This window comes from Lepidochelys kempii, chromosome 10, assembly GCF_965140285.1.
Source record: "Lepidochelys kempii isolate rLepKem1 chromosome 10, rLepKem1.hap1, whole genome shotgun sequence".
Lineage (NCBI taxonomy): Eukaryota > Metazoa > Chordata > Testudines > Cheloniidae > Lepidochelys > Lepidochelys kempii.
In genome coordinates, this window is record NC_136389.1 from 44,868,896 (window position 1) to 44,885,526 (window position 16,631).

Here is a 16,631-nt window from a genome sequence, read left to right on the forward strand (position 1 = left end):
GAACCACACAAAGTGTTACACTCTCCTTTTAATTAGTAAAACAGATCCATACAGATTGTCCAAAAATGTTTAACAGACTTGCACACATGGATTTATTGCTTTAACTGATTATTTTAATTGATTGGTATTTATAGTAAGAAATGCTGTAGCCAAGAGTTGTTCTTGAAAGCTCTACTATTGCTCACCCCAAAGGGCTTGGCAACATGTGTTGCACTCAGGCCCTGGTAGCCCTCAATGCTGTCCCCATCCCTGCTGTACTGGGACCTTGTTATAGATCTTATGTTCTGGAGCTACTGGAAAGACAAAAATCTTCCAAATTTGCAGTGCAAATTCTCTCTCTCAATACCATGAGCACAGCATGGCTGGATTAGAAGAAGGATCCATGGGTCTTAAAAGACCCTGAGACATGTTTAGGATTTACTTTACAAGTGCCAGTTTAAATAGCAGTAGCACACCTGCCAGACTGACCAATACAAGTTTGGCTTATCTTTGCCTAAGATCTATAATGATTCTATAAACATGTCCACCACCAGATTACCCAAGTTTTCCACCTAAGCAGACAGAGCATCGATAATTTTGGTGTGAGGCCAGCTCTAATGTCACACTGCCATACACAGATGAGGGCCCCAGGCTCAAATCTAACATTTCACACTAGCAAGTTTTTAATTTCAAAAGACCACCCCCACATCCAACATCCCACCCCCAAACAAATTATTTAGCATCAGTTTAAAGCTATATATTCAGCTCCAACACAAAATAAGTGAGGGGTGTGAAGAGCACAGAGGAAAATGGGTTAGGGTTTAAGCTGATTTCAGATTGCAAGGCAGAAGTTCTTCAGACCTGAAAAGGTGGGGGGAAAAAAAAAAGAAGAAGATTGTGTTTTATTAATAAAGCTTATATTACTATAAAGAATAAGCAATCTGAAATGGAGAACCTGGCTCAGAGATCCCAGCTGCAAACAACTAATACAGGGGTCGGCAACCTATGGCACATGTGCCAAAGACGGCATGGGAGCAGATTTATAATGGCACGCTGTGGCCTGCCGGGACCCAGCCGCCAGCCCCGCTCTTCTCCGTCCCCGTCCCCCCCCCACAGGGGCAGGGTGAAGAAGCTTGGTCCTGCCAGCTGCTGCTGCAGGGCAGGCAAGGTCCCCCCTCCCCTGCCTCTTCCCCCACCGTGCTGGTTTCCTGCTCCTCCTCCTTCCTCTCCCTCCCTGCTGCAGATTAGCTGATGGCCCTTGTGAGGGAGGGGGAGAAGGGGGGTAGAATCAGGGCATATCCCCTCCAGCCCCCTGCCGTGAGCCGCTCTGGGCAGGGGGCTGGGAGCACCCCCACGACCCTACCACACACACCCCAGCCCTCTGCCCTGACCCCTACACCTCCCCACGACCCCAGCCCTGACTCTAGCACCCCCACACATACCCAGCCGCCCCAGCCCTCTGGCCTGACTCCTGCAACCTCCTCATACACCCCCTGCCCTGACTCTTGCACCCCCCACATTCCCACCTCCACCCTCTGCACCAAACAGGAGCTCCTACACCCCTTGCCCCACATTCCCACCTGCACCCCTCGCACCAAATGGGAACTGCCCAGGTAAAGCACTTCACACCTAAGCCTCCTGCCCCAACCCTATGCCCCCTCCCTCATTCTATTTCCTGGCCAGACCCTACACCCCAACCCTGTTCTCAGCACACTCATCTCAGTGCAGAGAGTGTGCTAGAACCAGGGAGAAGGTAGGTACCTACTCTATGTGGGCAGGGCAGGGCCGGGATCCCAGACTGGCAGCAGGCTGAGCGGGGCCGACAGCCGGGATCCTGGCTGGCAGGAGCCAGCGGACGGAACCCCAGACGGGCAGCGAGTTGAGTGGCAGTGGGCTGAGCCGCTCAGCCCACTGCTGGTCTGGGGTCCCGGCTGCCAGCCCCGCTCAGCCTGCTGCCGATCTGGGATTCTGGCTGCCGGCCCCTTGCCAACCAGGGTGCTGCCCACAGGCCCCGCTCAGCCTGCTGCCAGCCTAGGCGAACGGAACCCCAGGCCGGCAGCGGGCTGAGCGGGCCGGCAGCGTAAGATCAGCATTTCAATTTAATTTTAAATGACGCTTCTTAAACATTTTGAAAACCTTGTTTACCTTACATACGACAATAGTTTAGTTATATAACACATAGACTTACAGAGAGAGACCCTCTAAAAAACGTTAAAGAGTATTTCTGGCACACAAAACCTTAAATTAAAGTGAATAAATGAAGACTCGGCCCACCACGTCTGGAAGGTTGCCGCCCCCTGAACTAGTATAAACCCTACCAGGTTCTGGACGTCTCGCATTCTACGAGCGGCTGCACCTCCAGAGTGTTGTTCTATTACATGCCCAAGCGTCTCAGATAGTTTAAGGCAACTGGACTTGAAACTTTACCTCTTACTGGTTCACACTTGGTGGTGCTGCATTTGCTGGTACATTATATAACATTATATAACATTATATAACATTATATAACATTAAGCCCTTTGTTATAATTCACCAACCCAAAGCTGCTCCAGCACTGCCTGGCAAGAGACTGCCCCGTGCCCACTCCCCCAGGCCACAAATGATGCCTTATAGTGACTACTGTCCCTCTAACTTTAATGCAATATTAGCCAGCCCTCCTCGGAGATATACCTAGATGATAAGCAAGGACTGCCAAATCTACCTCTTCCCACCCATCAAGAGAAAATACCATGGGGTCTGGTGACTAGCAGACCCTGTGACATATAAAGAACCCTTCTTTCCAGGTGCCAAGTGAAGTCATAAGCTTTACAAAAGTATATTTTGCTTAAAAGGCTGCTCTCTAATCCTTGGACAAGCAAGTGGAGTCTCCATAAGTAGACAATATTGTTACTAGTGGAACAATTTCAGGCGACACACATACCAACTAATAAGCTAGAGACAGAGCTGCCTGTTCCTCTTCTCTCTGGCTTTCTGCCTCAACATGGCAGACATTTTGCTTCCTTCCCCTGGGCTTCAACCTAAGGATCAGTCTAGCACCAAATTCACTTTGACAGCAAGAAATGAAATATCATAACTTACCATATGTGTCTAAGATGCAGGTTAATTATCTGGATCTGCAAAAAAAGAGGACAACAGGATGTTAGACTTCACTTCCAAGACATGGCTGTGCTGCACAAATAACCCTCTCATCCATCACAACAATTCTAATGCAGAGCTAGGAGAGTTCTATCACTCTAGCAGCCAAACAGATGCTCTGTGATAAGCCACCACTGCTCATGCTAAGGGACTATGGACTGGGCCAGAAAAGAAACGGACACCACACCCCTCATCCTCTTGCCAGTTGTCCTAAGCATCTTTGCTTAGTTTACCAAAACTAATTGGGTTTCCTCCTCCCAGCAAGCAGAAGTCAACTGGATTCCGTTCCACCCTGTCATGCTTGTGATGCCAGACAAATTCAAAGTCCTGGATCTTTTATTGTTGGTGATTATGTATCAAAAAAAAAAAAAGAGACAGAGAAAAGCCTGCGGAGCAAAGTAAGAGACCAGGCTGGGGTTGAAAATGGTTTCTCTGACAAAAACTGTTCTTTTAATAAAATACATCTTTTTATCTTCTCACTTACCCTTTTTCAACAGGCAAGTTATATAAAAGTTACATCCGACATATCTGTTCAGGTAATTTTTATTTCGAGATGAGCATAAGGGATTAAGATACCATTAAGACACTATGATAACATTCAAGCCAGGTACCGAGTGGGCAGGCAGGGGTTGTGCATACCTTCCCCAGAGCTCTCCTAACTGAGGCTATGTCTACGCCAGCATTTTTGTCAATGAGCGGTGTGAAAAGAACACCCCTGGACCAACTTAAGTTTTACCAACAAAAGTGCTGGTGCAGACAGTGCTATTGTCAGCAGGAGAGGCTCTCCTGCCAACATAGCTAACACCGCTTGTTGGGGATAGCTTAATTATGCCAGCAGGAGAGCTCTCTCCTGCCAGCAAAGAGTGGCTACATGGGAGACCTTACAGTAGCACGGCTGTAGCGGTACAGCTGTGCCGCTGTAAGGTCTGCAGTGTAGATATAGCCTGACCTGATCTACAGCATGTCCAATATTCCAGAAATTAGTCTCTCCCTCTTTCCATTACTATCAGATGTTCCAATGCAGTGTATTAGTTTTCATGGGGATTTAGTTTAGTTGGGGATTGTTCCTGCTTTGAGCAGGGGGTTGGACTAGATGACCTCCCGAGGTCCCTTCCAACCCTGACATTCTATGATTCTATGTTCCCTTTGGCAGTTAGAGACAGTTTACTTCACTGGAGCCTAGGAAAAGGCCAAAAGGTGTCTAGAAACATGACATCAGGAACTCACCCTATTATATTACGCTTAAAAGAAAAAAAAAAAAAGACACTGGACTTGTGACTAAGCAGACAAGCTGCATTCTCTGGCAGAGTGCAGGATCTCAATAGCAACAGAATCCAAATCCAGTCTACAATTGCTGAGGGATGAAGTGAACAAAATGGAAGTAGCGAAATACTCACCCCATTTGATGTTCTTGGGACTTTCAAGGGCGAGATGCTCCACTCTGCATACATATGTATCTTTCCCATTAGGAGTGAATGGGGCATGCACCAGGCGCTGGAAACTCCAGTCTTCGCGGAAGGAAAGGTCGGCCATTTCCATGTTATCCATCTTCTCATCATTCTTCAGCAAGGTGATCTGAATGTTTGGAGGCTGGAACCCCTCCACAAAGCAGTTCAGGATGTTCTGCTTGCCATTCTCCGCTGGGTGGCGGGAGTACACATGTACTTTGGGGGCAGCTAAAGGGGTTGAGAAAAGAACAGAGCTGAGTGACATCCTAGCTGCTGTAATTGTCTCCCCTCCAGCCAGACTCCACCAGCTGCACACTAATGACTCAAAGAGCCGAGCCAAGCCAAACCACAATGCCAGCTTCCTAGATTTTGAGCCTTTAAAAGCTCTTTGTTAAGAAACCGCAAGGCACGTAATAACAGTAGCACCTCTGAGTTATGAGCACTGTGGGAATGGAGGCTGTTCACAAATCTGAAATGTTATGATTGTTCCTTCAAAAGTTTACAACTGAACACTGACTTAATACAGCTTTGAAACTGTTTATGCAAAAGAAAAATGCTGCTTTTAACCATCTTAATGTAAATGAAAGCAGTACAGAAACAGTTTCCTTCCTTTGTGAAAAAAAAAATTAGGCTTTCCCTTAATTTTTTTAGTATTTTACATTTAACAGTACTGTACTATACAGTATTTGCTTCCTCTCCCCCTCCCCATATCTCTGCTGCTTGATTGTGTACTTCCAGTTCCAAATGAGGTGTGTGGTTGACTGGTCAGTTCGTAACTCTGGAGTCTAGAGCTCTGAGGTTCTACTGGCCCAAAGCAGCTTGGTTTACACTTACAAGAGATCAGTCTAGCCATGTCCATTAGGGTGTGAAAAACCCCTAAGCCCAACCAACACGCGAGCCACCCCCGTGGCAGACACACAACAAGAACCTCTACTCTGGCACAGCCCCAGTACAGACACAGTCTACGCCCACAGCAGCTTTTCTGCCAGTGTAGGACCAACACCTCCCTGACAGCTAGGCTGACCAGACAGCCTGATTTTATAGGAACAGCCACACTATTTGGGCCTGTGTCTTATATTGGTGCCACACCCCTTCCCGATTTTTCACACTCGCTATCCAGTCACTCTATTGCAACCAGGGTCAGTGGAACCTGGCTCCTGCTGAGTCACGGAGGGAGGTGGGGTCCCCACCCCAGCAGCACTCCTCTGGGCACAGGCTGCAGCCGCACCAGGGCACCCCCAGCAGGAACGCAGCCCTGGGGGCTCCCGCGGCGGAGCTAACCTCGCTGCTGGGGCCCATCCAGCGCCCTCCCACCACCGCAGCAGAGGCGCCCCCATCCCCACCGAAAGCGAAAGCCAGGCGGGCAGCCTTCCCAGAAAGCCCCTGGCGCACAGCCAGCCGGAGCCGCCCGACCCAGCGGGTCCCGCAACAACCCAGCCGGGCGGCCGCGGGGCGCTGAGCACCACCCGGGGGAGCCGCTCCCGGGCCGGGCTGTCGGGGGGTGGCCCCGCGACCAGCACGGGGCTCGGCGCGCTCCGCGCAGCTGGGGCGAGACTCGCGCTCCGGTTCGGAGCGGGGCCCGGCTCCCCGGGCAGCTGTCCCCGGCTAAGGCTGCCGGCGGCCCCCGGGCTGGACCCCCCGTCTGGCTCGGACACTGCGCGGCCCGGGACAGGTCTCTATGCGCCCCTCCAGCGGTCCCGGCACGGAGCGGGTCTTACATTGGATCGCCTCCAGGCCGGCGAGTCCGAGCAGCACAAGGATCAACACACTGAGCCCCCGAGCCATGGCTCCAGCTACACACGCTCCTCCGCGCTCACCCTCAGCGGACTGGCACCTCCGCCGCCCGCCAGCGACTTTATACCCTGCCTGCCTCGGGCCAATCACAGCGGGGTGAGGCCTCCCGCATCACTCGTCACCAGGCAGACATGCCGCTGACAGGTTAGCCGAGCCGAGAGGGGCTTTCCAGCGCGTGCACGCTCCTCGCAGCAGCCGCTCCCTCGGGCTCCAGCTCCCTTTCGGTTTCGCTTTTCAGCCTTCAGTCCTGGAGCAACTACCGCGGGCCACTCTCGCCAGGGCCCTTTGTGTAATAGCCTGAGCTGGGCTCTGGGCGTTCCTTACAGCTCCTCTGTCCCAGCTGAGACCCTGCTCAAGACAAGTTTCAGAGTAGCAGCCCTGTTAGTCTGTATCCGCAAAAAGAACAAGAGGACTTGTGGCACCTTAGAGACTAACAAATTTATTAGAGCATAAGCTTTCGTGAGCTACAACCCACTTCATTGGCTGCATGCAGAGGAAAATACTAAGGTGCCACAAGTACTCCTTTTCTTTTTTCTCAAGATAAAGAGTCTCAACACCTCTGTCCCCTCACCTGCCACTACTCCCTTCTCCAGCACCTGCAACTAGGATTTCTGCAAAAACAACTTTTCCTCCCCATGGCCCCAGCCCACACCCCCACCACCTTACCTAGCCCTGCTCAGCCATAGTGCTCACAGCGCTGTGCACAGGTGGTCAGTCTCCTTAGCTGCTTTTACACATGGGGAGATTGAAGCTCTGGCTGGAGCCCTCCTTTAAAACCCCATAAAGGAGCGGTGGTGCCTTTGGTGGTCACAAGTTCAACAGAGCTAGCACACAGCTCTTCCCCAGAGCATCCGCGAGCCAAGGGCCTGTCCATTTTCTGGATCAGGAAGAAGGCCCTGAGCCAATTTAAAACTAGGTTATTTATCCAAAAATCCTTTCTTTGTCTGAAACAATGAGGAGTCCAGTGGCACCTTAAAGGCTAACAGATTTATTCAGCTTTCATCTGAAGAAGTGGAGTTATTACCCACGAAAGCTTATGCCCCAATAAATCTGTTAGCCTTTAAGGTGCCACTGCACTCCTTGTTGTTTTTGTGGATACAGACTAACACGGTTACTCCTCTGATTCTTTGTCTGGTAGTCCCTGAAGAATCCAGTGTGAACTAGTGTCTGTGCACCTTTCTAGGAGCGTCTTCAAAGGGCTGGTAATAGGAATGACAATATTCCCTCCTACTAGAGAAGGTACATACAATGCCACAACAACACACCAGAACTGCATTTTTAATACAATAGACCCCAAAGGTTTTAAACCTAATTCGTAAGCTTTAACTTCATTCGGTAAAGTTTATCTTAATTCCAGAAGATTTGTCCAGGATATTGTCAGTGTGTCACATCCAACATCCCTACAGTATTTTTAATGTTATATTACTGATAGGCCCACAGACTTAACTTGAGTTTAACTTACTTTGTATTTGGAAATATAAAGTAAGATTCATCATTATTGTTCCTATTAACATGGGGGTTTTTATGAAAATTAAATAAGTGTCACATGACACTGAGATAGCTGCTAGCTTCTTCCTGTGTGGTTTACTGGTCGCTTGAGTGTGTGTGTGGTGTGAGGTTTGTCATTCCCTGCAGCACAGAATGTTACCTGTGCATAGAATTGAAAAACAAACAAAACAAAAAGAGAGAAAGAGACATTCTTAGAAAATAGAGTAACAAAGAACCAGAGTCAGCCCTCAGTTATCAAGCCCCTCGTCAAGGGCATAAGGTCACATGGTTACAAATAAGGGCAGAATTGGGCCCCCATTTTTGTTCTTGTTTTTTATTTAAAACATTATTGGGATTTGCTTTTACCTTAATACATTTTTGGTCCCTCCAAGACTAGCCAAGATCGACCATTTCAGGGAGTGACAGTTATTTCCTGGTTTCCCTGCTTAGTCACTTCTTTTTCCTAATTGGTGAAGGGGGATGTAAGGTTCATGGCAGAATAATAAAAATTTCCTACTCATCCATTTTTAGTTTCTAGCAGAAAAATTGTGTTCCTTTTGAGGTCATGGTCCATCTGCCTTTACCAGAGCAGCATAGCTTATTCCTAAACAGCAAGAGTCTCAGATTACAGAGCCTCCCTTTTCCTGGCAACAATCAACATTACAGCCAACTCAACACAAGGCAGCATTTCTCAGGGTAAGCCAGCCTTTCATCTTACTTCTCTATACTTCTCCCCCTTTCACTAAAGAGACCCCTTTTACTAACTCTTATGAACTGACTGAAAGTCTTATCATATTTGGAGTGATGTCTCAAGTGCCAGTCATTGAATCTACAAAAATCTCAACTTTTTAATTTTTTAAAGCAAGTTTCTAGCCCTCATGGTTGTGGAGGTAAGTTTGAAAATGTTGCACAAGGCAACGTAAAGGCTCAGAAACCAGAAGCCAAATAAAAAAAAACAAAGACACACAACCTACTGTTATTATTTTTTAAAAGTCTTAGGATTTTTAGGCCAGTCTAGTTTTCAGCTGACTGACTCATGATTTTTGACCATTTTGGGTTGGCAAAACTATAACAAGCGCCACATACTCCCAATTGGGTCCTGGTGAAAACATAGCTGCCTCCTTTTCACCCACGATTAGAGTACATAAAAACGGCCATACTGAGTCAGACCAAAGGTCCATCTAGCCCAGTATCCTGTCGTCTGACAGTGGCCATTGCCAGGTGCCCAGAGGAAATGAACAGAACAGGTAATCATCAAATGATCCACCTCCTGCTCCTATCGCCCATTCCCAGTTTCGGGCGAACAGAGGCTAGGGATACCATCCCTGCCCTCCCTATTCCTGACTAATAGCCATTGATGGACCTGTCCTCCATGAATTTATCTAGTTCTTTTTCAAACCCTGTTATAATCTTGGCCTTCACAACATCCTCTGGCAAGGAGTTCCACAGGACATAGTTATGCCTTGTTAACCCTGGCTAGACCCCTTTCTTAACGGTTTGAGTTTGATGGGCAGCACCAGAACAATGTTGGCAAGAAGCTATTTTGGTTCCCTAAAAGGGCTGTTCAGCAGTGAACTAATGCCCTAATCTGGTGTTAGGGGAACTGTTCCATGGGAGATACCACTTCAAGTAGAGACATAAAACCAACATCCTGCTCACTTGGACTATTAAGGATCCCCCTATTACTTATCACAAAGGTTAGTGGGTTAGCCAGAGCATCTCAATTAAATTCAAGGCCATTTACATTCTACCCCATATAATTTCAGTGGGATTGAGAACGTCATTCTCCTCAGCAAGAAAAACATAGCAGGAACTCACAAACTTGAAGAGAAATGCAGCAAGCAGAAACCAGCTGCACAGTAGCTACAGCAGCTTGGCTCTGCCAAGCTTAAAGGACCAGATGCAGACAGACATAGTAGGAAAAAGTTCCTATAAGCAAGCAAACTTTGCAGTGGGTAGCATCAATAGGAAGCAATTGCTGGATTCACAGGCACCTAAATATCTTTGTGACTCCCACCCCAGATTGTCACAGAACATCGTACAGGCTGACGGGATATGCCTGTGAAAAACCCAAAAAAACCTTAGCCAGAGTTATATCAATAGGGAAAAACAAGATATGAATTAAGTGGTTGCTATTAGGGAGTGATTCTGTGTGTTATGCACTGTCACTTTCATTGCATCAGTTCAAGATTGTTCCTTACTTTGTGTTGCATTGTTGTGCGTTGTTACAGAGCTGAAGCATTCCAGCCCAGAGGTAATGATATTTCACTAGGAGATACGATTATTTTGTAATGAGGTCATAAGGGCTGCTCCTGCCCCATTGGTGTCAATGGGAGCCTTCTCATGGATCTTAACAGTAGCAGGAACAAGCTCATTCCATTTAGGATTTAAGTGCCAATCTCCATATCTGTTACCAATCCCCTCAGCCAGCCAGTCCTCAGCTGGGATTTGCTGCCTTTGGCCCTGATCTTGCAGGCTTTATTCACATGTTGAACTTCATGCACGTAAACAGTCCTAATGACTTCAACAGAATTATTCACATACTTAAGTCTTCTCTGGCTGCAATAAGGGCCCAGCCCTGCCCGTTTGTTCCACAGGCTTAATGCTGTTCAGATGGGGATTCCCAGTGATGATCTCATAGTAAACAATCCTGACTGAAAGGGTTTCGTGTAAAAAGAAACTGAACTGTAACCTCCTGCAAAGGTGATTTTTAGAAAGCAAAAGGAATCTTGTTTATTTGAAATTCAATGAAATGCCTCCCATTCTTCTTCTGAATTATGATCATCTATGATAATTACATCTGTATCTAATGGACCTTTTAGTTCTCGTAAGCATGGTCTGTTAAGCTATAGCAGTCACTTTTATACAGAAACATTATAATCATGTGAGTATATATTCACACCAGGGGTGTAGCCATGGCCCATCCAATTAGCACTTAGACCCACCCAAATCTGAGCAAGGCAGTGCTGCCAGATTAGTCTGTAGCATTGCTGTGGTGGGCTCCTCTGAATTGGTGAGTAGCAAGAACCAATGGGATGGAGTGGGGAGCTGGGCCCAGCCTCCGGGGACAGTCCTGTTGGGATCCAGGAAGCAGGCGGGCACACTCTCCAATACCTCCCCATCCCTCCTCTCTGCACCAGGCCAGGATAGAGACGGTTATCAACCCTGCAACACTCCCCCCCAGAGTGGTACCTGCCTGCCCTGCACACCTAGAGAGTCCTTCCCCACAAAACTAGGAGGGGGGTCACTGCCACAGAGAGCCACCCTCACACCAAATGCAAACCTCCCAGCACAGACCCTGCATCCCCATGTGGATGTTGGCACAGTTTCTCTGCCGCAAGGGGAGCAGGCTGCATCTCACACCCTGTGTTTCCTCCCCAAAGGCTGTAGGTGTACGCAGACACCTGCTTCAGCCTGTTTAGTTTCCTCTGCTTCTTCCCTACCTTAGACCCAGGGGGCTGGACTTGGGGGGCTAGCCCAAGCCACAGTGTTCACACTCCTAGCATGAGTCAGTCATTATCCATCCCCCATACACTGAGAACTACCCAAATATCCACTCCTAGCTGTACCACTGATTCACACAGTTGGTCAGATGTAGCTGAAGGCAAGTAGAGATGATGCGGACACTTGTGTGTTGCCATGGCAGTGATGACACAAGAACTACCCCACTCTGCCAGCCAGCAGATCAGTAGGAGCAGAGATCCAGAAATACAAATATTCACCTTACTTTTAATTTCATAGACTTGAAAATCTGCAGAAATAAATTCACCGGGACCATTTCCAGTTCTACAGTCTATACACTCACAAGGCTTGAAAGTGCATTCACCTGTTTGCTAGGACGAGTAGGAAAATTACTCTGCCTGGAACTAACACCAACAGCATCCGCTGGCTCCCTTCACACCTTCGAGGAGCATTGGGCACTGTCTGGAGTTCTCTGCTCGGTGTCCCCATCCAGTTCCCTTCATTTAGCCCTGTGACCTCACTCCCATTCCTATTATCTCATTAATTGTTCCCTGCAATTATTTGGAATCCCAGACCTGTAGATCCTCCCCTTAGTCTGGGGGAGATCCTTTAGTAATGGGTGGGTTTCTGCCTGGCTGGCCGCCTGCCTGCTTCCTGGATCCCAACAGGACTAGCACCAACAGCCTGAAATTGGCAGGACTCTGCTTAGTTTCACTCTCTGCTCAGATTTATATAGGCAGCAGCTATAACACTCCCTAGAAGGCTGTGATCAGTAACAGAGCCATGCCCCTGTGCCTGATTCTTTCCAGCTGCCTAACTTGTGAGATCATGGAAACAGGTGTAAATGTTTCCTGCTGATTGGTAGTATTTTACATCTACTTTGGACAGGTGTGAATTACTATGCAAGGTGCAAGGAAGTGGAAAATCAGGATCCCGATCTTGCTGATGTTTTGGTGTACTCATGGAACATCTCCTGCTTCTCTCACCTCTCCTATTCCTCCACCCCAGCAGTAGACTGGGTCTCTCTCTCTGCTACAGCACACAGCCTTCTAGCAGCTCCATGAAATTTACAAGACTCTAGTGAGTTTCACATTACTGTTCAGTATCTCAAAGGTACCAGCTGTGAAACTGATGCTATAGTTGTCAGTTTTACTCTGCCACTAAGGGCTGGTCTACACTAGAAAATTAGGTTGACCCAGTTATGTGGCTAGGAGAGTTAAAAATCCATACCCCAGAGCGACGTAGTTAAGCTAACCTAAGTCCCCATGTAGATAGCACTAGGTTGATGGAAGAATTCTTCTGTTGACCCAGCTACTGCCTCTCAGGGAGGTGGATTACCTACACCAATGAGAGAGCCCCTCCTGTCGGCGAGTGTCTGCACTGAAGCATGGCAGGGGCACAATTGTGCCGCTTTAGCACTTTGAGTGTAGACAAGCCCTGAGGAATGTTGCAAACCCAAGAAGAGTTGCAGAGGTATGAGGGTCATGGGGAAAACCCATAAAAAATACACGCAGCTGGGGACAAAGGAGAAAAGAGTGGGAAATTGTCCTCTTTCTTGCCCCTTTTTCCGGAGCCAAAAGAGGGAGGATGTGTGTGCAAGTGACTGAGAAGGCAGCAAAGCTGGGTAAGGGAGTGGGAAGAAGTGTGATGTTCCCCCTCCTCTCAGCACCAGGGTTGGGAACCTATAAGCCAAGGGTGATGTGAATAAGGGAGGGGGAAAGAGGTGCTTAATGGGTCCAGGGATAATCTGCCATTGACAATCACCCACTGCCCCCCCCTTCTCAGCAGTGGGGGAGGAGAGGTGCTGCTCTCTGTCATATCGTAAAGCTCTCAGAAACTAAATCTGCCTATTGCATCACACTTCAAGTGAGGGCTTGTCTACACCGGCAAGTTTTGTCAATGAAACTAATGTTGACATGAAAAAAATTGACAAAAGCGAAGTCGCCAAAGTGAGTCTACATTTGCTCCTTCTGTCAACAGATCGCGTCCACATTCGGGGCACCATTGTCGACAGCATGGTATGTATCCCACAGTGCTTGGTGACACCATCTGTCGCTAGGTGTTGTGGGAAGGCGGAAATGGAACGTGGCACGTCCTGGGATGTGCAAAATATCCCGTCATGCACCACTTTGTGTCCCAGCCCTCCAATGGTTTCTGGCTTCCTTTCACGATGTTCTGGCTTTCCCGTCGCACCGTTTTTCCAACTGTCAGTCTTTGTAGTGCGCACCAGCATCTGCAGTGAGAGAGGATGGATCCAACACTTCTCTCCTATGCGCTGTTAACTCTCATGAGGACATCACACATGGCAACAGAGTTACTCGCAAAGTTACTGACGGAGGATGAATCGCAGGCACCTGAGTGTGATATGGACAGCAGCAACTTATCAGTGCTTTTGGCAGTCACAGAGCAGCTGCATACAGTAGACTTTTGGGCGAGGGAAACAAGCATTGATTGGTGGAATCGCATTGTCATGCAGGTTTGGGATGAAGACCAGTGGGTACAGAACTTTAGGATGCATAAAGCAACCTTCCTGGAGCTATGTGCTGAGCTGGCCCGCGACCTGCGGCACAAGGACATCAGAATGAGAGCTGCCCTTTCGGTAGAGAAGCAGGCTGCAATCATTGTGTGGAAGCTGGCGAATCGAGACTGCTACTGGACATTGCAAATCAATTTGGAGAGGGGAAGTGGTTTGAGCATTGGCTTGCTAAACCCAGGGTTGTGAGTTCAATCCTTGAGGGGGCCATTTAGGGATCTGGGGCAACTATGGGGGATTAGTCCTGTTTGAGCAGGGGGTTGGACTAGATGACCTCCTGAGGTCCCTTCCAACCCTGATATTCTATGATTCACTCTTGGGGCTGTACTACTCCAAGTGTGCAGAGCAATAAATTGTATCCTGCTGCGGAGGACCGTGACTCTAGGAAATGTGCATGAAATAGTGGATGGCTTTGCAGAGATGGGTTTCCCTAACTGTGGCAGGGCAATTGATGGCACACACATTCCAATTTTAGCGCCAGACCACCCTACCTCAGAATACATCAATAGGAAGAGATACTTCTCCATGGGGTTGTAGGTGCTTGTGGATCACCAGGGGCATTTTATGGACATCAATGCAGGCTGGTCTGGAAAGGTGCATGATGCACGCATCTTCAGGAACAGTAGCCTGTACTGAAAGCTGCAGGCAGGGACTTTCTTTCCCTAAGAGTGTGGGGGACGGGAGGCCACCGGCACCTGAACCATGGCCCCACCCCACCCACGCTGCCCCCAGCTCCTGCCCTCACGCTGCCTCTTCTCCCCTGAGCCCTTACCCTTGCAACATTCCACCCTTTCCCCCCATCAGTCTCCCTTACAGCTGGTAAAAAGTGGGAGGGAATAGCCCCCTGCCCCCCCCCATTCTAGCACCCCTGCTCTGCACCAACGGGGATCTGTGTAGTTGCAGAGGTCTACCTGTGCAAAGTTCATTGCAGGATCGGGGTAATGCATTCCAACCTATCTCATAAACATAATCACCAGTGATACCACATGAAATGTTGAGACCAAGGCAGACCATGCACCCTGATTTGTCTGCAACAAAATCTTTATCATCCTAAACTGATGGGTACCAATCTAATTCACTCGTTAATGTTTGTATTTATTCTGATTGCTATACAAAACAAGAAATGGCTCTGCCATATATTAAACTGTAAGAACAGCAGCTTCTTCTCACACCCCAAACCATAAACTATCTATCAGAAAATAAAGCCCCAAAATCGCACCCCTCAAACATCCTCTTCCTCCATCACTAGTGGGAGACCATCCACAAGTCCAACCTCTGCAGTCTCCATTGCATTCCTAGATCAGATCCCCAACTGACAAAGTTCAGGGAGATCGGAGGCACCAGAGACTCAGCTGTCTCACCATCTTTTCTTAAATAATAATAAAAAATGGAAGACTGGATTCCAGACAATAATTGTCAGCATCAAGTAATGGTTGCTTGAACCGTAGCTGCATTTGCCAGATATGGAATCCCTGAAAGGATTCTGTCTGCAAATGAGTCAATATGCTTCAAAGGAATTTCTTGTATTTACCAAACATGACATTTTAAACACACCCCAAGAGTCTGTATTATCCATAAAGCACCAGTGTTGCTGATTAAACAGCTGAACACATGTTGGATAAGAGACCCCACCTTAGTCTACTTGAGTTTCCTGGTACTCTTACTAAAATTGAATGTTTTGCTCACCTGACACAAGAGATTTACCAAAATCTGGCTGTGCTTCCATGGCCAGAAAGCAGCGCCCTTAGCAAAGGACTTCTGGTCAGCAGCCATTGCAAATGCAGGAGAAGGTTCACTGTGTCTGCAGCTCAGAAGTCAGAATAAAATGGAAGGGTTAAAAACTGATCTGTTGGTGAACAAAGGGGGTTGCCTCTGTTGTGTAGGAGTCATTTGGTGACTGGTGGGATAGAAGGGACAAAGAACACTGGCCCATAGGACTGTGGGATAGGATTGGCAGACTCCCAGGGCTTGATTCTGGCATTGCTGTGTCCATGCTGCACAACAATAGGGCTTGAACCCTGTTCCTAGCTGGTCTTGGGCTGGGATCCTCCACCCCTGTGGGGTCCTAGGACCCTGGGTCCAAGTCTGAGCCCAAGAGATTTGTGTATAGACAGAAGGGTACGAGGGTAGAGTTTGAATCTGAGTCTGATCTTACATTGCAGTGTAGACATATCATTACTGACAAGTCTGTTATCTCTGATATACTAAAATATCTCAGATGCTATGGTGATTACACTTGGTAACTGGTGATTTATTTTTAAACACTGGTCACTGGTTTAAACTCTGCCCCGTTGGTGAGTCCTTCCTTAATACTGCCCTCTGCAGATAAAGAGCTGAAACCTGAAGCAGTGAATACAAGCCAGATTAAAGCTTAGATAACAAAACCTGCAGTATTATTGGAGGAGTTCTGCTGCATCTTTCCTCCTCCAGTTCAACATGAGTCATTCTCCACTCGTCCCATCTCCTGCAGAAGTTTAATAATCAGTGTAGCTTGGGGCAGACAAAGATGCCAAATACTACTCAGCCTCAGGGGTATTAAATGACACAATGTATTTTCATGTTGTGATTTAGATCCACAGTGTGTGTATTTTATTCTACCAATGGTATTTCTAGGAATATCATCTCTTTCTACAAAGTTGGCTATGGTTATCTGGGTGAGAACTTTTAATTTTTTGTTTTGTGGTAATGCCTAGGAGTCTGAGTCACAGGCCAGGACCCCATTGTGCTAGGTGTGGTACAAACACAGAACAAAGAGACAGTCCCTGCCCCCAAAGAGCTACAGTCTACATATA

General features: G+C 47.9%; 1 protein-coding gene across 1 annotated transcript; it reads right to left on the reverse strand.

Annotated features, from left to right (window-relative positions):
- Window positions 1-15: 15 nt before the first annotated feature.
- On the reverse strand, window positions 16-6,426 carry B2M (beta-2-microglobulin). Its single transcript, XM_073363196.1, has 4 exons — window positions 6,281-6,426; window positions 4,512-4,790; window positions 3,058-3,092; window positions 16-840 (listed from the first exon to the last, which is right to left on the reverse strand). The coding sequence occupies exons 1-3, from the start codon at window positions 6,345-6,347 to the stop codon at window positions 3,079-3,081; spliced, it is 360 nt and encodes a 119-aa protein (XP_073219297.1). The 5' UTR covers window positions 6,348-6,426; the 3' UTR covers window positions 16-840; window positions 3,058-3,078.
- Window positions 6,427-16,631: the final 10,205 nt, after the last annotated feature.